The sequence below is a fragment of the Heterodontus francisci genome, chromosome 17 (assembly GCF_036365525.1).
Source record: "Heterodontus francisci isolate sHetFra1 chromosome 17, sHetFra1.hap1, whole genome shotgun sequence".
NCBI lineage: Eukaryota > Metazoa > Chordata > Chondrichthyes > Heterodontiformes > Heterodontidae > Heterodontus > Heterodontus francisci.
In genome coordinates this window covers 14176998-14201823 of record NC_090387.1, presented here as the reverse complement: position 1 = coordinate 14201823, position 24826 = coordinate 14176998, and the positions used below count along the sequence as shown (strand labels likewise).

At 43.1% G+C, this 24826-nt stretch overlaps 1 protein-coding gene across 1 annotated transcript in view; it reads right to left on the bottom strand.

The window, feature by feature from the left end:
• vat1l (vesicle amine transport 1-like) overlaps positions 1-8957 on the bottom strand; it is a 181655-nt gene extending 172698 nt beyond the window's left edge. Inside the window, exon 1 of the mRNA XM_068049865.1 lies at positions 8749-8957. Coding sequence (XP_067905966.1) covers positions 8749-8957 — 209 coding nt within the window. The remainder of the gene's footprint in view (positions 1-8748) is intronic.
• Between the last annotated feature and the right edge of the window lie 15869 nt (positions 8958-24826).

The window sequence follows — 24826 nt, the reverse complement described above, 5'->3', positions numbered from 1 at the left end:
TCCTGACACAGTGTGAATCCACAGAGGTCATTCAATAAGGTCCATCTACCACCATGACATGATGTAGTGAGCTCTATTTTGTTGATAAAAGTAATTTACATTGGCATTGCATACTATTTTGCTTGTGAGCTAGCTAATACAGTTGTGCTGCTCTCCATTGATGTTTGTATGCTTGGCTACTTTATTTATAGGGAGAAATTTATTTTTACAGCATCAGATTGGCTATATACTTTACATACAGCTTAATTACCCCCATGTCTGTGGCTGAGTCAATAGTTTTGTCGAATGTCTGTGGTGCAACATGTCGGTGCCAATCCCTAATTCAGAACAAGGGGGCATAATCTTAAAATTAAAATTAGATTTAGGAGTGAAATAAGGAAACACTTGTTCACACACAGGATCATAGAAATCTGGAACTCTCTCACTCAAAAATCTATAAATGCTATCAATTTAAATTTTCAAGATTGAGCTCAATAGATTTTTCTCAGGTAAGGGTATCAAAGCATATGGAGAAAAGGCAGGTAAATGGAGGTCAGGTGCAGAACAGTCATGATCTGATTGAATGGTGGAACAGGTTTGAGGGGCCAAAATGACCCACTCCTGTTCCTAATGTTCCTGCAACAAGGCATTGGGATTTGGGGAGAGAATTACATTTAATAGACAACGAAAGGCTAAAGGTACTGCCACTAATGATGGAGTGAAGGGAGCAGGAGATGTAAAGAAGGTCATAGTCAGAGCACAGAGAGGTGATAGGGGAGAAAGGACAGAATACAGATGTAGGTGTTACCAGACAATGTACTAGAATGCTATGCTGTAAGACTCTAAGCTCAGCCACACTTATATCATGGAACTGCTTTCACTGGGATTAGATTCCACAAAAAGACTGGATCCTCACATTCTAAATTCACTCCTTTTTATACTGTGGAATAGATTTGGAGGTCAGTGGTAACACCAGAACAATTATGCATGTATATGAGCTGAGAAATCGGCCATCCCACTAGCAGAGAATTGCAGCCCCAATTCCTAGTCTCCTACTTGCTGATGTCCATTTACTTTTTGCTGGTTCTTTGCCCAGGAGCCAAGACAATAAACCAGCTTGAGTGGTAACATGTCCATCTCCTGCGAAAGAACCATCAAAGGAATGGGATCAGAATGAAATGCTGCAAAGAGAAATGAAATCTAAGGATCATTCAAGACCAGGTTGGCAGTAGGTCTCCATAAAACAGTCCAGAATTAAGCAATAATTGGGCACTATCAGCCAGAGACACTGGTGAGGGAATTGGTAACGAGGACAAGGTTGGCGTCTATTGCTGGAATGGTTTAAAAAGACTTGAAGTCATATGTTCTACACCATGCTTCTAATTTTTCCTTTGGTTAGGTGCCATATGCAGAAATCCATCATCATATTTAAACTTGTGCAAAAGAAATGACTGAGAACCCCATATAAGTAGGGCTTTTGTGTGCCTGGCATGGAGTGCACTCTCTCTCTGCAGGAACATGCTCTACTTTCTGAAAGTGCAAAGCAATTATGTACAGGCTTTAACAACAGCCAAGGCCTAATTACCCCAATTGTGTGTAGTTATATTGCTAGAACAAGCTGGCAAAAAAACTGCAGAGCAATCAGTATGGAGCAATGGTAAACTCCCCAATGTTTTGTGCAGCTAACACCATCCTATATTGACACACAGGGTGCTATTGTGATAATTTTTTTTTAGATTTGTTCATGGGAAATATCCTTATCTTCAATGACAAGTCTAACTTTCCAGGTCCCATCCATGGGCCAGACTGTCATCCTAGAGTACTGTCAATTGCCTGGCTCAGATATCAGATTACCAAATCTTTGACAGAGGATCAACCTGGTTTCCAGCTCCCATTATCAAAGTACGTCATCTTGAGCCCAACTCAACCCCAAAGTGATTCCACCCACACTATGTTTCTAATGAGAATCTGTTGCTTTCATTAGACACAACGAAGGAAATAAGTTTTATATCTAGAGGGTAAGGATGCAAGGGGGTAAAAGTTATGCTACAGCTATATAAAGCCCTGGTTAGACCACACCTGGAATACTGTGAACAGTTCAGGGCACCATAACTTAGGAAGGATATAATGGCCTTGGAGCAAGTGCAGCATAGATTTACCCAGACTCCAAGGATTGTTAGAGGAGAGATCACACAAATTAGGTTTATATTCTCTGGAAGTTAGCAGACTAAGGAATGATTTGATCAACGTTTTCAAGATATTAACTACAAACTATTTCTGCTGGTTGGGACTAGGGGGCATAGCCTAAAGATTAGAGTCAGGCCTTTCAGGAGTGAAAGTAGGAAACATTTCTACATGCAAAGGGTGGTAGAAGTACAGAACTCTTTTCTGCAAATAGCAATTGATGCTAGGCCAAGTGTTAATTTTAAATTTGAGATTGATAGATTTCTGTTGACCAAAGATATTAAAGGGAGTAGAGCAAGGGTGGACATATGGAGTTAGGTTTCAAATCTGCCATGACTCAATGGTTGACGGAACAGGCCTCCATTCAATGGAGAGACCATCCTAGTGCATTTTCAAATTGGCTCCCCTTTGAAAACTTAAAAGTTAGTCTTTTTGTTTCCAAATTACAATTAGCAAAACTGTGATGGATTGCCATCTTGTCTGAAAGCTCAGCAAGTTGCAATACTTTCTGTAGATCATAGAATCATAGAAATTTACAGCACGGAAGGAGGCCTTTCAGCCCATCATGGTCAGGCGGTTACAAGGAGCCATCCAGCCTAATCCCACTTTCCATTTCTGGGTCCGTAGCCTTGTAAGTTATGGCACATCAAGTGCATATCCAGATCCTGTAAAACTTGTTTCCATTACGAAACTGAAATTGTGTCAGGTGATAGTATCTATTTAGTGTAACAAACAAAATGCACTAGGGTTAACAGTGAAAAGAATCTAATTTGTAAAGTGGTGGATTGAATCACGAATAGTTATTGCCACTTAATTCTCAACACATGCATTTTTTAATGTATCAATCCGGCTTGGCTCTGGTCAGCAGGGTAGAAATCATTAAAATAGAGCTTCCAATGCTAACATCTGGAGCCAAACTACTTATTAATGTATGAATTAAATTGCCGAATGCTAGAAATACACAGCAGGCCCTGTAGCAGCTGTTATAAAGAAAGGTTACCATCTTAAGTGTAAGCCTCTTGTCAAAATTAGGACTCAGCAGAAAACAGGAGGTCTGTCAGCAACTATAAAGAGAACAACTTGAAACTTTACCTTGTTTTTAATGTAACAAAGTGTCCCTAAGTGATTCACTGAGGAGGAATATAAAAAAAAGACAGACATCAAGTTGTGGTAGGAGAATGGTTACGAGATGACTGAAGGCAAGGACAAAACAATAGGTTTTAATGAGGCTTTTGAAGGGGGGGAGGGTTGAAGTGGGGGGGGGGAGGGTTGAAGTGGGGGAGGGCAAGGTAACAAGGGGATGGGTTTCGGAAGGTTGTTTCAGATGTGAGACCTAAATGGTGGCCGGCGCTTCCACCAAACGTGTAATCGAGGAAGGTGGGGTTGCAAAGCAGGTGTGGGTTAGAAGAGAAGTGCATGTTCAAGCTGGATAACACCAACATGTTCAATAGCCTTCGAGGATACCAGCATGTCCAAGGAGGCTCAAGATGGAGCTTCAGTCAGAGAGGATGAGATAATCAAAGTTGAGTTATTAGAATGAAGAGAGACATGATGGAAACAAGGTGGGGGAACAGAGCCTGAAGAGATGATGTCATTGATGATGTCAGCAAACATTGTGTCTAGGAGGGTATCAATGCGTGGTGAAGACATGGGTTGGTAGATGATTAAATAGGTAAAAAATGGTTCTGATGGAAGTGATGAGGGTAGCTGAAGCCTGAATTCTGTTCCCCAAATAGCGATGGATACTGAGTCAATCTAAAATGTCAAAACTGAGATTTATTTTTATTAGGTAAGGGTATTAAGGGATAGGGAACGAAAGCAGGTCAATGAATTAAGATGCAGATCAGCCATGATCCAACTCAAAGACAGCACAGACTCAAGGGGCTGAATGGCCTACTCCTGTTCCTATGATGAGCTGGGAGGAGATAGCAGAAAATCTGCTAAAAGATATGAAATCAGGGCTTAATTGTGGGAAGCGCTGAGGGAGTCTGGGGTAGTAAAGGTTGAGGGGTAAAAGAGGCGGAGGAAGCTGAGCAGATGGTCTTGATCTCTGAGTGAAGAAATCTATAACCTTCATAAGAAAAGAAAGATTAATGTTATGGGTATAGACTGCACATTAACTTGCCCTGTCTCTTTTCCAATGTTGAATGATCCACTGCATATTTCCAGCATATTATGTTATTATTGCAGAATTTCAGCATTTGCAGCTTTTTAAAAAAATTTATTTTGAGTTATTTATGTTTTTCTTCCACTTTCTGTTTTTAGGTGAGCCCCCTCAGTGTCATGCACCATTCTCTATGTGTAAAGTCAGGTCGATAACATGCTCCTAGGTAAGGGTACTTACAGGACTCTGTTAGTACAAGATGAGAGTGAACTTTCCCCCTTGCTCCCTATAATGCAATGCTTGCCAGAGACTGGCACTAGAACTGGTAGGCATGTATGGAGCCCCCTTATTCTGCCATTTCATGGCATCAGAGCTCCAATGGCATGAGAAATTCAACATTTTCTCCCTTCCCTTTTACTTCATACAGTGCTCCACAATGTTTGTCAGTGCCTTCAGCTGCCTGGGCCTTACAGCTGGAATTCCCTTCCTAAGCCTCTCCACCTCGCTCGTCTCCTTTAAAATACTCCTAAAACCTACCTCTTTGGGCAAGCTTTTGGTCATCTGCCCCAATATCTCCTTAACATGGCTCGGTGTCAAATTTTGTTTGATAACGCTCCCATGAAGCCCCGGGATGCTTTACTGCACTGAAGACGCTCTATGAAGGCAAGGTGTTGTTGCCATTGTGCAACTATCCAGCTTAAAGATGGGTACAAAGAGTAATGGAAATCTGGAATGTTCTCCCTCTAAAAGCTGTTGAGTCTAGGAGTCAACTGAAAATGCCAAAACTGAGATTTTTGTTAGGTAAGGGTATTAAGGGATATGGAACTCAGGGAGGTAAATGAAGTTGAGATACAGATCAGTCATAATCTAATTGAATAACAGAACAGGCTTGAGGAGCTGAATGGCCTCCTCCTGTTCCTACGTTCCTGTAGGAGATGCTGTAGCTCTGTATCCCAATGTTACTGCAGCCAGCCCTAACTGCAATAATATAGTCACAAATAGAACAGACTCTTTGCTACACCTGCCATTACAGGCAAAACCTTATCTCAATGCATTTGTCAAACTGAGTGCAGCATTGTTTAAAATGTAATAATATTACTCTTTTAAAGACAAAATATGGTCCTTAGAACAGTGTGGTTTGTAATTGTGCAACAGTCCATCATCTAAGCTTCAGAAATGCTGTTCCCTATCTTCTGCCCACAGGCCAATCTATTACAGGAAGGATTTAAAAACAATGGAAAAAACACAGGGTAGATTTAATAGGAAGTGTTATCAGGTTACAGTTATAAAGGGAGATGAGAATTTTTTTATTGGAGTTGAGAAGGCTAAGGGCTAACCTGATAGAGGTCTTCAAGGTTATCATAGGGTAGATTGCAATAGATTAATTCCATTAGTCTGGATAATGGTACAGAGAAGGCACAGATTTAAGATAACCACAAGAAGAATTAAAGGCGAGGTTGGAAAAACTTCTTTGCCCAGAGGATGGTTAAAATGTGCAATTCTCTGCCACAAGCTGGTGCTGAAGGAGCACCCATAAATTAATTTTAAAGAGAATTAGATGGTTGCCTGCAAGAGTGCAATGTTAAAGGCCATGGGGACTGAGCAGGAGAGTTGGATTAGATGAGATGGTTCATGTAGAGAAAAATGTTAGCCAGACTTGATGGGTCAAATGGTTCTAATCCCAATCCAAAGTCCCAATCCAGAATCCCAGGGTTATCAGATGTATTTTAATGAAATTAGTTCCTTAATGCTGCTGAAACTCTCATCTATATCTTTGTTTCCTCTATATTTAGCAATCCCAATGCTCTCCTGGCTGGCCTCCCATCTTCCACCTTACATTAACTTAAGTTCACCTGAAACTCTGCTGCCTATATCCTAGCTCGCACCCTTACCGTTCACTCATCATGCCTGTGCTACATTGGCTCCATAGAAACATAGAAAAATAGGAGCAGGAGTAGGCCATTCGGCCCATCGAGCCTGCTCCACCATTCAATACGATCATGGCTGATCATCCAAACACAGCACCCTGTTCCCGTTTTCTCCCCATATCCCTTGATCCCTTTAGCCCTAAGAACTATATCTAACTCTTTCTTGAATATATTTAATGATTTGGCCTCAACTTCTTTCTGCGGTAGAGAATTCCACAGGTTCACCACTCTCTGGGTGAAGAAATCTCTCCTCATTTCAGTCCTAAATGGCTTACCCTTTATTCTTAGACTGTGACCCCTGGTCCTGGACTACCCCGCCATCGGGAACATCCTTCCTGTATCTAGTCTGTCCAGTTCCATTAGAATTTTGTAGGTTTCTATGAGATCCCCTCTCATTCTTCTAAACTCTAGCAAATGCAAGCCTAATCGACCCAATCTCTCTTCATACGTCAGTCCTGCCATCCCAGGAAGCAGTCTGGTGAACCTCCAGGTCTGGTAATGCCTTGATTTTCAAATCCCTCCATGGCTTCGCCCACTCCCTACCTCCGTGGCCTCCTCCAATCCTCCAAGACATCTCCACTCCTCCAATTCTGGCCTCTTGGGCATCCCCGATTTTAATCACTCCACCATTGGTGGCCATGTCTTTAGCTGCTCTAGAATTCCCTCCTTACACCTCTCTGTCTCTCTACAAGACCCTCCTTAAAACTTGCCTCTTTGACTAAGTTTTTGGTCACCTATTCTAATTATTTCCGTTTGTGGTTCAGTCTTTTTCTCTCTCCATTTGATGCTGCAGTTGTGTCACCTGTAATTTCTGTTTTTGTCCGATTTTCAGCATCTGCAGTATTTTCCCTTTGTCCAAAAGTTATTTCCCCTGCATTGATTAAATTACTTAATTGATTGGCAGCAGGTTCAGATGCATTTTTAATGAGCTACTGCATCAATGGCTGGCTAGGAGAGCCGTCTCTGCTGTCAGTCCCACATACGTGATCAAGGGATCTCTGCATGTTGCAAACTAACCCACGCCCATCTCTCCTTTACACCCCAATACTTCACAGGGCGGGGGATGACATTACACACAGTTACACCAGGTACTGACCTGTACCTGTCACTACAACTAGCTAGAAGATAGCTTGCATTTCCCCATACAGGCACATTCTTGCGGCTTTCAACTATTCCCCTGTCCCTATTACATTACTGGTTCCGAAACGATCTCAACAGGTCACCTTAAGCTTAAAAAAACGAATCAATGCAGGCGGATTTCGATCAAGTTAACCTGCAACGTTGAAAAAAAAAATCAAACCTTGCACGCCCGAATCGAATATTAACACAATTTTGCACCGTAAAGCCACCAAATGTATTTGCACCGATAATTTCCTGACAGATTTCCTTCTTTCTCCCCCAGTGTGAATATTTGCCTCCCGATCAGAGCTGAATGAATTGATTGTGCAGATCTGGAGGATGCTGATGCTACTGGCGCAGGGTTTAATACGGGAGCAGCGGATCGATCGGATCTGAATTGATAACTCCATTAGTTAGCAAAGGCGTATTACAGAAAACACAGCATGAGATTGAAACACTTCAAGTCATTAGAAAAAGGCAGCGGCAAATGAGATGATTAGAAGCTAAAGAGTCTTTTATATTAACCCATATATTTTTATGTATGTGAATAAAATGCCTTCTACAGAATATTGTATCTTCTAAAAGTATATCTGCTCTGTAAAGTGTTTTATTATAATTTATATGTGGACACCTAATCCTCATATGTGCAGTGAATGTACATGTTTATGATATACATCTTTTAGTAACATTTCGTTAATTCGCTTAGAAGGGTAGATGTGTAAATTGCACTGGCAGGTGTTCAGCTGCAGGTGTTGGACGCATACATAGTATAGAGATGGTGAACGTACAGAATTGTGGTTGTCCTTAAGCAAACCCACAGAATGTAGATAGCCAATGTATAGGATACTGGCTGCCCTTCTGTAAGTGCACACATAGTATATAGATGGTAAATGTAGAGCATGCTGCCTGTCTATAAGCACTTAGTATTTAGATGGTCAACGTATAGGATATTGGTTTTCTATAAGCACACCGTATGCAGATGGTCAATGTACAGGATGTCTATAAGCAAACACACAGTGTATAGGTGGTAAATGTATAGGATGCTAGCCTTCTATAAGAAGTCACAGTATATAGATGTATAAGTCAATGTATGAGTTACTGGTTGCCTATAAGCAGATACACAATGTCAATGTACAGGATACTGACTGTCTATTAGCACACGGTGGACAGTTAGTAAATGTATAGGATTTTGGCTGCCTATAAGCGCTCGCGCAGTCTATAGATGGTAAATGTATAGGATGTTTGCTGTCTATAAGCACTCACAGTATATAGATGGTGAATGTATAGGATACTGCCTATAAGCACACACAATATATAGATGGTGAACGTACAAGATACTGTCTATAAGCACACAGTATATGAATGGTGACTGTATAGGATGCGGACTGTCTATAAAATGAAGTGCAGTTATTAGTGTGAAAGCTGCTACTTAACCAGGCCTTGACTCGGATTTTCACCTCTCCCTCCTGGGGTTCGGGCATCGCTTTCTTCGCCACCCTCAGTTTGTTTAAACCCCCAAATGCGGAGAGGATGACGGCTCGGATCTCCTTGGTGTCCCCCAGCGCATTGCCGCGCTCCCTGGCCGCATCCTTCTCGATCATATGCTCTGTCTCCTCGCTTTTATCTACCCCGTCGTTAGCCATGGGGCAAGTGTTGGAGGCTGCCTGGAAAAGGGGTGGTGGGGTAGGGTAGGGACTGGGAGGGATGCTCAGTTGAAATGTTTCACTGTCTCTCCTGCAGACAGTACCACTCCGCTTGCTGACTTGAGCTGCAAATGAACCGAAGCGACAGCGCTGGCGCAGACAGACAGACTGGTCGTATTGCAGCGTGTATAACACGCGGTGGGGAGGGTTTTTGTTGCAAAGTTAGAACTGATGAAGCACAGGTGCACAGCAGGAAAGTATGTTTAACATCTTCCAGGTGCTCCATTACAAAAAAAAAATGGGGAATCTTAAATTAAAATTGAAACGGATGTGGTCAGTGGGGAGCAATCTCCCTTCTGAATGATAAAGCTGTGGGCTCAAGTCCCAGTCCAGGGAGTGAACACACAAATCTAGGCTGACACTCACAGTAGTGAGAGAGTGCAGCATTATCAGAGGTGCTGTATTTCGCATGTGATGTTAAACCGAGATCCTGTCTACCCTCTTGGTGAATGTAAAAGATCCGATGGCACTATTTTAAAGAGTAGGGGAGTTTTCCCTGGTGGCCTGGCCAATATATATCCTTCAACCAACATTGCTAAAACAGATGATCTAGTCAATAACACAGTGCTATTTGTGGCCCCTTACTGTATACAGATTGGCTGGCACGTACTCTACATTACCCCAGTGTCAACAGTTCAAAAGTACTTCATTGATTGTAAAGCTTTAGGATGTCCTGAGGTTGTGAAGGACACTATCTAAAAGCAAGTCTAATCCCCATTCTATAAACAGATGCAAAATATTTATCAAGATGATACCATGATACTAGAACTGACAGGTTAAATTGATAAGGAGATGAAAAACTAATTGGGGAGACAATGGCATAGTGGTAATGTCACTGGGCTAGTAATCAAGAGGCCCAGACTAATACCCTGGGGCTACAGGTTCAAATCCTAACATTGCAGCTGGTGGAATTTAAATTTCATTCATTAATAAAAAAATTCTGGAATTAAAAGCTCATCTGGTTCCATGAAATGATCATCGATTGCCATAAAAACCCACCTGGTTCACTCTTCAGGGAAGAAAATCCACCATCTTTACCTGGTCTGGCCTACATGTGACTCCAGACCCACAGCAATGTGGTTGACTCTTAAATAGCCTAGCAAGCCACTCAGTTGTTAAGGGCAATTAAGAATGGGCAACAAATGCTAGCCTTGCCAGCAATGCCCACATCCCACGAAACAATGAAGAAAACGGGAAGACTGAACACGCTGGGACTCTCTTCCCTTGGAAAGACAGGGGTAACCTGAAAGATATCTTTAAGATAATGAAAGGATATAATAGGGTGGATGTAGAGATGTTTCAACTGTGGCAGAAACCAAAACCAGGGGCCATAAATATACGATAATCACTAATATAACCAATAGGGAATTCAGGAGAAACTTTTTTACCTAAAGTGTGGTTAGAATGTGGAACTTGCTATCACATGGAGTAGCTGAGGTGCATTTGAGAGAAAGCTAGATAAACACATGGGGGATATAGGAATAGAAGGATGTGCTGATAGGATTAGATAAAGAGGGGTAGGAGGAGGCTCAAGTGGAGTATGAACCAGTTGGGCTGAGTACCATGTCTCTGTGCTATTCATCCTATCAGTCTATCTTCTTCTTCTTCTTTGGCCTCCTTGTCTCGAGAGACAATGGGTAAGCGCATAGAGGTGGTCAGTGATTTGTGAAGCAATGCCTGGAGTAGCTATAAAGGCCAATACTAGAGTGACAAACTCTTCCACAGGTGCTGCAGATAAAATTGGTTGTTGGGGCTGTTACACAGTTGGCTCTCCCCTTGCGCTTCTGTCTTTTTTCCTGCCAACTGCTAAGTCTCTTCGACTCGCCACACTTTAGCCCCGTCTTTATATCTGCTCGCCAGCTCTGGCGATCACTGGCAACTGACTCCCACAACTTGTGATCAATGTCACAGAACTTCATGTCGCGTTTGCAGACGTCTTTAAAGCGGAGACATGGACGGCTGGTAGGTCTGATACCAGTGACGAGCTCGCTGTACAATGTGTCTTTGGGGATCCTGTCATCTTCCATGCGGCTCACATGGCCAAGCCATCTCAAGCGCCGCTGGCTCAGCAGGGTGTATATGCTGAGGATGTTGGCCGCCTCGAGGACTTCTGTGTTGGAGATACGGTCCTGCCACCTGATGCCAAGGATTCTCCGGAGGGAGCGAAGATGGAATGAATTGAGACGTCAGTCTTGGCTGACATACATTGTCCAGGCCTCACTGCCGCAGAACAAGGTACTGAGGACACAGACGTGATACACTCGGACTTTTGTGTTCCGTGTCAGTGCGCAATTTTCCCACACTCTCTCGGCCAGTCTGGACATAGCAGTGGAAGCCTTTCCCATGTGCTTGTTTAATTCTGCATTGAGAGACAGGTTACTGGTGATAGTTGAGCCTAGGTAGGTGAACTCTTGAACCACTTCCAGAGCGTGGTTGCCGATATTGATAGATGGAGCATTTCTGACGTCCTGTCCCATGGTGTTCGTTTTCTTGAGGCTGATGGTTAGGCCAAATTCGTTGCAGGCAGCCGCACTCCTGTCAATGGGTCTCTGCAGACACTCTTCTGTGTGAGATGTTAATGCAGCATCGTCAGCAAAGAGGAGTTCCCTGATGAGGACTTTCCGTACTTTGGACTTCGCTCTTAGACGGGCAAGGTTGAACAACCTGCCACCTGATCTTGTGTGGAGGAAAATTCCTTCTTCAGAAGACTTGAACGCATGTGAGAGCAGCAGGGAGAAGAAGATCCCAAACAGTGTGGGTGCGAGAACACAGCCCTGTTTCACGCCACTCAAGATAGGAAAAGGGTCTGATGAGGTGCCGCTGTGCTGAATTGTGCCTTTCATATTGTCATAGAATGAGGTGATGATACTTAGTAGCTTTGGCGAACATCCAATCTTTTCTAGTAGTCTGAAGAGACCACGTCTGCTGACGAGGCTAAAGGCTTTGGTGAGATCAATGAAAGCACCGTAGAGGGGCATCTGTTGTTCGCGGCATTTCTCCTGTAGCTGGCGAAGTGAGAACAGCATGTCAATGGTCGATCTCTCTGCTCGAAAGCCACACTGTGCCTTAGGGTAGACACACTCAGCCAGCTTCTGGAGCCTGTTTAAAGCGACTCGAGCGAAGACTTTCCCCACTATGCTGAGTAGGGAGATTCCACGGTAGTTGTTGCAGTCACCGTGGTCACCCTTGATGATATTGGCATCGCGCATGTCCTGTGGTACTACTGCCTCGTCCCAGCACAGGCAAAGCAGTTCGTAGAGTGCTGAAAGTATAGCAGGCTTGGCACTCTTGACTATTTCAGGGGTAATGCCGTCCTCCCAGGGGCTTTTCCGCTTGCTATAGAATCAATGGCATCACTGAGTTCCGATTTTGTTGGCTGTACGTCCAGCTCATCCATGACTGGTAGAGACTGGGCTGCATTGAGGGCAGTCTCAGTGACAACATTTTCCCTGGAGTACAGTTCTAGGTAGTGCTCCACCCAGCGGTCCATTTGCTTGCGTTGGTCAGTGATTGTGATTTGAGGGGGGCGATCTTCTTGCTGGTTGGCCCAAAAGCTCTCTTAATGCCATCATACATTCCTCTGATGTTTCCGGTGTCGGAGGCCAGTTGAATATGACTGCATAGGTGTTGCCAGTAGTCATTTGCGCAGCGCCTGGCCGTTCTTTGTGCAGCGCGTCTGGCTGCTTTAAGTGCAATGGATGTTAACTCGCTGGGGACTTTCTTGTAGTTCAGCAGTGCAATGCGCTTAGCAGCTATGACAGGTTCCAGCTCTTCAAAGTGAGATTGAAACCAGTCTGCATTCTGCTTCACACGTTTGCATAGGTGGTCATAGCTGAGTCATAGATGGCATCTCTGATGTGGGCCCACTTGGTCTCTGCATCCCCTGTAGGAGTATTTTGAAGGGCTTTTTCAAGTGAATTTAGAAACTTTATCAGTCTATCAGTCTATGTAATTTTATGTGAATCTTTCTATCATTATAACTCCTTTGACATTGTAAAAGATAAGGCTCACATACAATGAATAGCATTTCCCAAATAAATCAATGGTTAGCCTCTTTGAGTGTAACACGTTTGTTCTTCAGTTGATACATCTGTGATAACTGGAGCAGAACACATTATTCATCCACCTATCACAGATATTTCACAACAGATATGACACAATATTCCATATTCAATTAACACTAGCAAATTAGATCCACCCTCTTGTCTGACAAAAACCACAACCCAGATGCATACTAATTGACCACCACTGAATCAAACAAAAACATGTATTCCTATGCTTGGCAGAAGCCATAATTAACCCTATGTGCACCAGTTCTATTACTAAAGAATTCAGATGAATCAGTTAATTCGCTGTAGTGGCATTATTTTGAATGTTATTTTATGTGTTGTTTTTCTCGAAAAGTGTCCCACTTCATCATAACTTTTCTTGCCTTTCTGTTTACCAATACTATTATGGTCAATGCTCCTTTGACCTCTTTTTTATTCCTTCTTGGGATATGGATGTTGCTGGCAAGGCCAGCATTAATGCCCATCCCTAATTGCCTTGAGAAGGTGATAGTGAACTGTCTTCTTGAACCGCTGCAGGCTGTGTGGTGTAGCGACATCCACAATGCTGTAAGGGAGGGAGTTCCAGGTTTCTGACCCAGTGATAGTGAAGGAACGGCAATATAGTTTCAAGCCAGGATGGTGTATGACTTGGAGGGGAACTTGCAGGTGGTGGTGTTTCCATGTGTCTGCTGCCCTTTCACCTCCTTCACTTTCAAGCTTCAAATATGTCACCCTACACATTCTTCTTCTACTCTCCATCTTGACCACATATCCATATCATCACTAAGACTGCCTATTTCCACCCCCGTAACATCACCCAACTTCATTCCTGCCTCAGCTCATCTGCTGCTGAACTCTTTGTTACCTCCAGATTTGACTTTTCTGAAGCTCTCCTGGCTGGCCTCCCACCTTCCAAATACTTGATCTCACCCAAAACTCTGCTGCCCTTTTCCCTGTGCTTGCGAATCTACATTGGCTCCTAGTTAAGCAATGCCTCGATTATAAAATTCTCATCCTTGTTTCCAAATCCCTCCATGGCCCTTATCCCTATCAATTTCTGTAACCTCCTCAGCCCTACAACCCTCAGATATCTGCGCGCCTCCAATTCTTGTACGTCCCAATTTTAATTGATGCACCATTGATGGCTGTGCCTTCAGCTGCTGAGACTCATAGCTCTGGAATTCCCTCCCTAAACATCTCTGCCTCTCTATCTGTTTCCTCCTTTAAGACGCTCCTTGAAACCTACCCCTTTGACCAACATATTGGCCATCTGTCCTAATATCCCCTTATGTGGCTCACTGCCAAATTTTGTTTGATAATGCCCCTTTGAAGGGATGTTTTACTACATTAAAGGTACATATAAATACAATTTGCTGTTGTTGTAATCAAGTCTCTGTTTTCCATTTCCTACTTTATTCCTTCCTCTGAATCTCAACCTCTGGAAATCCCTACTTCTCTCAGTCTCCCTCTTCTCTTATAGGCTATAAGCTTTTAAACCTGAGCTTGTTTCACCTAAACACAGCTTCTTGATGCCCCTCCCTTTCTCTGTAACCTTCTCAAGCCCTACAACCCTCTGAGAACTCTGCATTACTTCAATTCTGGCTTCATGTGCCTCCCCAACTTATTTCGGTCCTCTGTTGACAAATGTGCCATCAGCTGCCTAGGCCTTAAGCTCTGTATTTCGCTCCCTAAACCTCTCCACCTAACCAATGCTTTCTTTAAGACTCTCCTCAAAACCTACCTCCTTGACAAAACTTTGAGACATCTGTCCTAATGTTTCCTCCTTTGGCTCAGTGTCAGTTGTTTGTGCTTGTGTGAAGTGCCTTGGGATATTTTACTATGTTAGAGGTGCTATATAAATGCAAATTGGTGTTAATTTTCCCACTTATCTCTGTGTTGGATGAGGACAGGAACAAACTCTGTTTTGACGCCCCCCATAGCCAAGCAGCCTGTTGACACCAACTGTCTAAACACACACATGGCCTCTTGGGTGAAGTATTAGAGAATGGACAGTACCACACTCCAGAGTTAGTGCCTTTGAGAAGAGAGGAGAGAAACTGGGAACCTAAGCTTACCCTTAACATTGCCCTGTACCCATTTATTGGACTTTAGGGTTGTATATTAAAATAATTTTTTTTTTAGAGATACAACACTGAAACAGGCCCTTCGGCCCACCGAGTCTGTGCCGACCATCAACCACCCATTTATACTAATCCTATACTAATCCCATATTCCTATCACATCTCCACCTATCCCTATATTCTCCTACCACCTACCTATACTAGGGGTAATTTATAATGGCCAATTTACCTATCAACCTGCAAGTCTTTTGGTTTATGAATTTACAGAAAGCTATTTTGCTCAGTCAAGGCCATTATATGTTTAGATCAGATTACTTCAATTGAAATTCTTCGCACTTTATTTCTCTACATTGGGTTGTATGACCATTTTAATTATTTAACCTTATTTTCTTACCCTTAATGCTTGCTGTCATGTCACTTCAACTGTGTTCAGCATAAAATGTGACATGAAGTATGCTTAGGCAGTAAAATGCTACAAGAACATAATTTTTTGAATAAATATTTATAGGCTGCCACAACCGAGGTTTATGTGTGGTTATTATTGATTAATATACCACTACAGAAGGCAACTGTAAGATACAGCACAAGTATTCTATACATAGCTCCTGGCAATTCCCCAAAAGGGAAGAATGAATGAATAACCTTAATACAGAAATAAAAACTTGCATTTGTATAATGTCTTTAACATAGTAGGGCATGCCAAGGTGTTTCACAGGAACGTTATCAGATATTTGGGGGTGGAACAATTTTAACCAACCCTGTCTTGTGCTGGGCACACAGTTTAAATAGCTGCCTGCTTCTTGCCTGCTCAATTCTCACCCACTACTATCTTATCTGGACCCCTATTTTAGGCGTCCGAGGTGCCCACCTGACTCAAGCAAGAGCCCAATAATACTTACAAGTCCAGGTCCTGTGATGTCATTAGGACCCCAATAACACTTTAAGGGCCTACTAAGTGGGGTGTCCATTGCAGGTGCCCGTTCAGTAGAACTTAGCAGGGAAGAAGAGGTCCTTTAAAGTGAGTAAGACACTTTCCTTAGTGGGCCCAAGAAGAGCACAAAAATTTGTGGGTCTCTGCTGCCTCAGGCTGTCCAACCCTTCAGTAAAGGGGCCCTTTAACACACACCCCCGCACTCCCACCCATGACTTATCTTGGTTTGACCTACCCCAAAACTGGCCAGCGACCTATTTCTGATTGCTTTGGGCAGGCAGCTGGATGGCAGGATGAAAATGAGCTAAAATAGACCCTCAGGCCTCAAGCCAGATAATATTTGATGAGTTTGATGCTCGCTCCCTCCCCCACTGGAAACCTGCACCCATTTGAAAACTTCTATTGTGTGAGAAAAGATTAAAAAATTGGGCATTATTCTTTGAAATAGTACAATTGAAAAGTAGGACTTGAAAAGATTGTCACGCCATGAATGCTCACCAGATCAGGGGTATCCAAACCCAGGCCCAAGGCTCTGAGGTCGCACAGCCTGCCTCTCAAAGCCTAGGCAACTCAATCCATTTTGTGTTTATATTCCTTATTTACTTTGGTTGAATTTTGTTCGGTCTGCAGGTTTGGAAAGGACAGTCCTTATCGTTAAAATAAAAGCAAAATACTGCAGATGCTGGAAATCTGAAACACAAACAAGAAATGCTGGAAATACTTAGCAGGTCTGGCAGCATCTCTGGAAAGAGAAGCAGAGTTAACGTTTCAGGTCAGTGACCCTGAGTATTTCCAGCATTTCTTGTTTGTGCTCCAGTCCTTATCATTGTTGCCTCATTGGTGGATAAATCCTCAATCTGAATATTAATCCTGATAGCCTCAACAACTTGAGATTTTTGCAAATTATTGGGAACATGGACTTAAATTGTACACGTGGTCACTGAGAATCCATGGCATGAGGCTCATGAAACTAGAAATCTTAGACACTCCAACACCAGGGTCAGGTGAAGAAGGGCGGGATGAGGCGTGTGTAGAGTATAAACACAGACATGGATCTACTGGGTTCAATGGCTTACTTCTGTACTGTAAATACTTTGTAATGCTGAGTAATGCTGGGCCTCGTGCTTCACCCTCAGAGCCAGGCTTACTTTTGACAATGATTAAAGCACATAAGAAAGGAATCTGTGGCCAGTTTTAGACAAAATATCTGGGAAATTCTTCCCCAGCTTGAGACAATCAAGCAAGTCTGACAAGACCATGGATACACGTGGTACCTGGTCAGATGGATAGATTGGCCCCAAATCCTGTTATGCCTCAATCCAAGCAGTGATTTCACGTTAAGAAATGTTACAGGAGTATGAAGATGCTCCTTGAAGTTTACTTGATTTACAGACCATTAGCATTAACTAATGCAAGGATTGTTCATTTTTACCTGTAATGAATGTGTGTCTAACTTTAATATATTTAACTTCCATAATTTTCAAAACTCTAAACCGATTTCTGCATAATATGAGAATATAAAAATGCTTTGAAATCAGTGAAGGTTATTTCGGAAAATAGTCAGTCTTTAAATAAAAACAGAAATGATGATTTAAAATAAGGAAGTAAGGCTACGTATTTGTCAATTTAATGTATATTCATTTGCAATACCTACTAACGGTCTCTGTAACCTGATGTTTTTATGCTGCTACGTCTGTGTTTCCATAGCACCCTGGAGCTGTGGGTCAGTTATCAAACAAACTAAAGAAAAACATTCATACGACTTGCAATTATTGGAATCAAGGTTATTTATTATGTTTGATTGTTTTTACAGGACAGGTAAGTGATTTTATCCTTCTTATGTTTGCCCTCAAGTATTTGAAATCCAGAAGCAAACATGAGAAATATTTATCCGTCAAATGGCTTGCCGGTTTAAATGATGATATTTTTTCTCAGCTGATAATGCACAAATGAATGTGCCGAGATAGCAATGCCTGGATTATTTTCCAGCTGGTGTCATTTAGAAAATGAGATATCTTAAATTCTTTAAATAATAAAGAAATTATGGGTAAACACCACAGGTGATAAAGTCATGGAAACAATCTTTTATTTTTAAAAAATGATAATTGCTTAGCATTGGAAATGACATTTTTGTGGGCATTTTCACTTCTGTGGCATCTAGCCGCATGCAGTTTTAAGACTGTGATTTTATAGGTGACTTGTGATGCTAAATTACTTTGTAAATAAGACCTCCTTTTACAATGAACTGCTGATTTTCTTTTCCCCTGTCTTTGGTGGTTCAGAGACTGTAAGCCCAGATGCCAGTCTCCTAGTGACCAACTTGCAGGAGTCTGGCAAATCAAATCATTTCTTGGTTTTTTGTTGCCAATCAGTTTGTGAAAGCATCAAGCGAGCAATACAGAGAACTCTCAGACCATATCACTTTTTATATAGAGAGACAACAGCCAGATGAAAATAAAAGGGAAGCTAAGTAGACAGATAGAAAAAAAAGAGAGACAAACAGACAGGTGAATATGGATAGAAAATAGGTGATAGATAGACAGACAGACAAACAGACAGCTTGTTAGATGGGCAGATAGACAGACGATAGATACAGCTAGGTAGTTAGATAGATAGCGCAGAAATTATGGGCGTTAAATTGATATCCTGTAAAATTGAGAATCTCACTTAGTTTTCTATACCATTACCTTCAATATGAAGAAATTCAGACGTGGTATACAAGAGGCTGCTATTCACTATCACCCCATTTTTGCGATTTCACCTTGGACCAATTTCACCCCCGTATTATTTTTCAATTATTTGCATTGAATCCTTTTTCTTTGTCTGACTGCTGACTGGAGCAGGCATCGTTTAGAGGAGTTATTCATCTTCAGTCTTACTCTCTCTCGAAGATGCCAATGGTGATTGATTTAGGCGCATGGCTAAGACTGTTGTCATGCCTACAACTTCACCTAAATATTATTGTGCGAATCTAAGGCTCCAGTAACTCTGAATTTAAACATCTAAAACCGCTCTACCGTATAAAACCCAAAGAACGCCCTCTAAAGTGTCCCTAAATAAAAGTATATATTAAGCAATAAAACAGTCTAAATCTAACAATATGACAAAGCTGACTGTTATTATGAAACCTCTTGATGTAGTCAAACTCACTTGGAACTGCATTCTGCATACAAGCAGCAAGAAAATATAGTATTGCATAATTCTTCCAACAAAAAACTCAGATTTCCGATTTGATTGATAAAACGACACACTGAGGAGTTAGACCTTGACTGAGTGCCACAGTGTAAGATAAGTGATAGTGAAATGGCAGCCTGTTCACATCCCTCACGATTCTTATTCCCATTGATGGAGATGGAAGTCGTGAGAGCTGTAAAGTGGGCTGCTGACTTGTTACAAATCATTTTACACTATCGCACACAGTCAAGATCTACCCCTCTGAGTGCTGGGAGTCTAAAATGGGAACAGGAAATGCTTTGGTTCAGGCAGTGCCTAAAAGACATAACTAAGTTAATGGGTCATTGCCAGGACCTCACATGCAGCAGGTGGCTTATGCAAAAATCATGGGTACAAAGCCTGTGATTTTTGGTTCATTGGCTTCAATGGGCAGAAGATCTCGGGCAGTTGACCTGCCATCTTTCAACAAGTTACTGTGGTATAATGTGTTATATTGGACATTGGGTTGTTAATGGGTTAATTCTAATTGTTTAATACGCTAATCATACTGTGTACATCGTCACATGAAGTGATGCAACATCATACGATTTGGTGCCTCGTACAGCCTTGTGGAAGATGTAAGCCAGAGCAGTAAAATGTGTTCCAATAAAGCTCCTGTTTCATATACATCTGCAGGCTCATTAAGTATTCCGTATACTCTAACAATACCAAGAATATTGCGTGAGGCTCCACTGGCAGCCCAGTGTCTGTTAGCTGTCCGTTATGATAATGATTCCTGTGTATCATTAACCCTCCCTCCAACCTTTGTCTTTTTTGAGATTCTGACAGCTCTCTATGTATTTCCACTATTTTGTGTTCTAGATAAGAACATAAGAAATAGGAGCAGGAGGAGGCTATACAGCCTCCTTGAGTCTGCTCCACTGGTCAACAGTATCATGGCCAATCTTCTACCTCATCTCTACTTTCCCTCTCTATCCCCATATCCCTTGATTCCCGTAGCATCCAAATTCTTTTCATCTCTGGCTTGAATATACTCAATGAGTGAGCATCCAGAGCCCTCTGAGGTAGAGAACTCCATAGATTCACAACCCCTGAGTGAAGACATTTCTCCTCCGATCAGTCCTAAATGTCTGACCCCTTGTCCTGAGATTATGCCCCCTGGTTCTAGACTCATCGGGCTGAATTTTGCCACAGAGGCAGAGGCGGTTTCAGAGGCAGCGGGGAGGGGCCAGGGAAATTCAGATATGTGCACTTTGGGTCGGCTTCCCAACACTGTCCTGCCTCCAGCCGAGTTTTCCAGACCCCGGCTGCCACAGGAATCGGCAGCCCTCTCCACGGAGGTGGGCAACCATTTAGGCCAATTAAGGGGTCATTTTCAGAACACGGCAGCATTTTCCTGGTGTCCAACTTTTCTGCTGAGTCCGGAGGCCAGCAGCAACTTGGAGTGGGCCTCCGAGCAGCAGGCTGAGGGGGGCCATTGGTGCTCCCTCTCACCGGTCCTATGAATGAATCGCAAGCATGAAAAGGCTGCAACCATGGTCAAAACAATTCTGGTGGAGGGGTTTCCCCTCAACTCTGATGGCCCTAACAACTGTGAGGTTTCTTTAATTTTAAATTTTCAGCAGGCTTCTGAGCATGCCTGAATCTTGAGGCACCCTCCACCCTGGCACATACCTATCTGCCTCTCCTGGTGGAGCTGCCAGTCAACCAGTGCAGCAGGACCTCTCATTGGGCCTCCCACCTCAGGAACCCGTACTGTATTCTTAATTGGATGTTGAAAGTGGAGGCAGCCAATTGTGCCGGTAGACGTCTTGTTGACAAGAGCAGGTATGAGACCACATATAGTCCTGACATTGGGTTCCTGATACCCACGGGAAAATTCAGCCAATGAGTTTCCATTTTATTGATAATCAATGCTTCCATAGTCACAGGATACTAATGGCATTGGTTTTTAATATTCATTCTTAGGATGTGGGCGACACTCACAAGACCAGCATTTATTGCCCATACCCAGTTGCCCTTGAGAAGTTGGTGGTGAGTTGCCTTCTTGAACTGCTGCAGTCCATATGTTGAAAGTGCTCCCAAAGTGATCTTAGGTAGCGAGTTCTAGGATTTTGACCCAGTGACCATGAAGAAACAGTAATTTAAGTCCAAAATCATGAAGGGTTTTGATAGAGTGAATAAAGAGAAACTGTTTCCAATGGCTGAAAGGTCAATAACCAGAGGACATAGATTTAAGGTGATTGGCAAAAAAAAAACGATGCGGCATAGAGTCATAGAGTCGTACAGCATAGAAACAGGCCCTTCGGCCCACCGTGTCCATGCCAACCATAATGCCTATCTATGCTAATCCCACCTGCCTGCATTAATTCCATATCCCTCGAAGCCTTGCTCATTCAAGTACCTGTCCAGATGCCTCTTAAATGTTGCTACTGTTCCTGCCTCCACCACCTCCTCTGGCAGCTCAGTCCAGATACCCACTATTCTTTGTGTGAAAAATTTATCCCTTTGATCCCCTTTAAACCTCCTCCCTCTCACCTTAAATCTATGCCCTCCAGTTTTAGTCACCCCTACCATGGGAAACAGACTCTGGCTATCTACCCTATCTATGCCTCTCATAATTTTATATACCTCTATCATGTCCCCTCTCAGCCTCTTTCGCTCCAGGGAAAACAGACCCAGCCTATCCAATCTATCTTTATAACTCAAGCCCTCCAAACCAGGCAACATCCTTGTGAATCTTTTTTGCACCCTCTCCAGCTTAACCACATCTTTCCTGTAGTGCGGTGACCAGAACTGCACACACTATTCCAAATGCAGCCTAACCAACATTATATACAACTGTAACATGACGTCCCAACTCTTGTACTCAATGCCTCGGCCGATGAAGGCAAGCATGCCATACGCCTTCTTCACCCCCCTGTCTACCTGTGTTGCCACTTTCAGGGAACTATGTACTTGCACCCCAAGGTCTCTCTGCTCAACAACACTCCCTAGAGCCCTGCCATTCACTGTATATGTCCTGCCCTGGTTTAACTTCCCAAAATGCATCACTTCACACTTGTCTACGTTAAATTTCATTTGCCAATCCATTGCCCACTTTCCCACTTGATCCATATCATCTGCGAACTTACTTATCATGCGTCCTATATTCACGTCTAAATCATTGATGTACACTACAACAGCAAGTGTCCCAGCACTGATCCCTGTGGTACACCACTGGTCACAGACTTCCACTTGCAAAAACAATCCTCAACCGTCACCCTCCGCCTCCTGTCACTAAGCCAATTTTGGATCCACTTTGCTAAATTACCCTAGATGCCATGGGCTCTTACCTTCTTAACCAATCTCCCATGCGGGACCTTATCAAAAGCCTTACTGAAGTCCATGTAGACTACATCAACTGCTTTACCCTCATCTACACATCTAGCCACCTCCTCGAAAAATTCAATCAATGAGGAAAAACTTTCTTACACAATGAGTGCTTAGGATTTGGAATGCACTGTCATAGAGTGATAGATTCAGATTCAGTAGTAGCTTTCAAAAGGAAATTGTATAAAGACTTGAAGGAGAAAAAAAATGTAGAGATATGGAGAAAGAGTGGGGGAGTGGGACTCACTGGATTGCTCTTTGAAAGAGCCAGCACAGCCTCAATGGACTGAATGCCCTCCTTCTTTGCTGTATCATTCCATGTTTCTGTGAAGTCAGGATTGTGCATGACTCAGAGGGCAAGCTGGAGCTGATAGTTCTCCCATTGTCACGCTCATGCAAGGAACAGTTATGAATTAAAGTGAACTGGAGCAATTATGAACTGTAAAAAGGAACTGATGAACTAAACTCCAAAAATTGGACACACTTTTGCTGCAGACAAGGTGGAGTAAGAGGTCAAGTGACCCGTCCTGTACTGCAAATATACATCGTGGCTGTTGGAGGCTAAACCCATCATCACGTCTGGACTAGTCCTGGGAAGGCACATTAAAATGCTGAACAGTGCATACAATGCTAAATGGCTCCTATCTTCAAGAATTGGGTTGACAAATGCCTTCACATTTCAAGATAATAGGTGGGACATAATACCACTTTATCAAGATAAACCATGTTCAAACCCCATTGTGTAATAATGGCCACACGTTCAAAGACATTGCATGAACACAACACCTGACCGAAACCAAGCCTACTAAGATTTTTTTTTTTAAAAAGAGCTCTCTAAAAGACAGAATCCGAAAGACAGCCAGCCAGGAAGCTGAGAAAACCATTCCAGCCAAGAAGAACACAACAAATAGGAGCAGGAGTAAACCATATGGCCCTCGAGCCTGTTCCGCCATTCAAAACGATCATGGCTGATCTTAGGATTGGACTCCAGTTTCCCTTGATTCCCTGAGAGATCAAAAATCTGTCTCTCCCAGCCTTAAACGATGGAGCATCCACAACCGTCTGGGGTAAAGAATTCCAAAGATTCACAACCCTTTGAGTGAAGTAATTTCTCCTCATCTCAGTCCTAAATGATCGGCCCCTTATCCTGAAACTGTGCCCCCATGTTTTAGATTCCCTGACCAGTGGAAATAATCTCTCAGTGCCCACCCTATCCAGCCCCTTTAGAATCTTATATGTTTCAGTGAGATCACCTCTCATTCTTCTAAACTCCAGAGGATATAGGCCCAATTTACTTAGCCTCTCGTCATAGGTCAACCCCCTCAACCCAGGGACCAACCTAGTTCCCAGCCTGTAACATCTTTAAATCACAGAGGCAGAGACTGCAAGGTGACCTTGAAAACTCCCCACCTGAGAAATCATAACAGGAATTCTCACTACTGACTTTCACTGAATCTTAACCAGAGATGTCTTCAGCACATCAGTCAACCAAGAAAGGGAACACCAGGCCTGTTTTAAACAATCCCTCCTGGAAAGCCAAAAAGGTTTCAAAATGAAGTCATTTTACAACAATTGGACTTAAATGCATGCTATACTCTTCTGGTATGTGTGCATGTGTGAGTGGGTGAGGTTGCAAATATTTTTGGGTATTGTTTAATAAATAATTCTTTTAATCCTACGAGAAAATCTATCATTTGTCTGTTTAATTGACCTCTAAAACACTCAGGGACTAAAACTTTTAAAAGAAACACTGGGCTGGATTTTGTGTGACCCCCTGAGGTAGGGTCAGAGGTGGGGGAGCACGGAGTATTGCAAGGGAGCTGGGGGGCAGTGGGGCAGGGGGCTGGAGGGCCTGCCGCCTCCCCATTGCCAAGTGATCATCCCGAGGGTGGGATAGGCTGGTGGCAGCCTTCCTGCCCAGAGGCCAATTGAGGCCCTTAAGTGGCTTATTAATAGCCAATTAGGGCCCTCTTCCCGCCGTCGCTGGGATTTAACCAGTGGCGGGGGTGCCTTCGCCGCACAGGGAGGACGCCTTGCAACACAAAGTGACCTCCCTGCGGGCTTGGGGTGGTGGGGGGGGGTGGTGGGATCCCTCCTTCATGGGAAATTTGTGGCCCATAGAGGACCCTCACTGGGAACAACTTTAACCCTGGACTGCATGACCACCGCCCCCCCCCCCCACCCCCACTCGCCAGGGCCTTC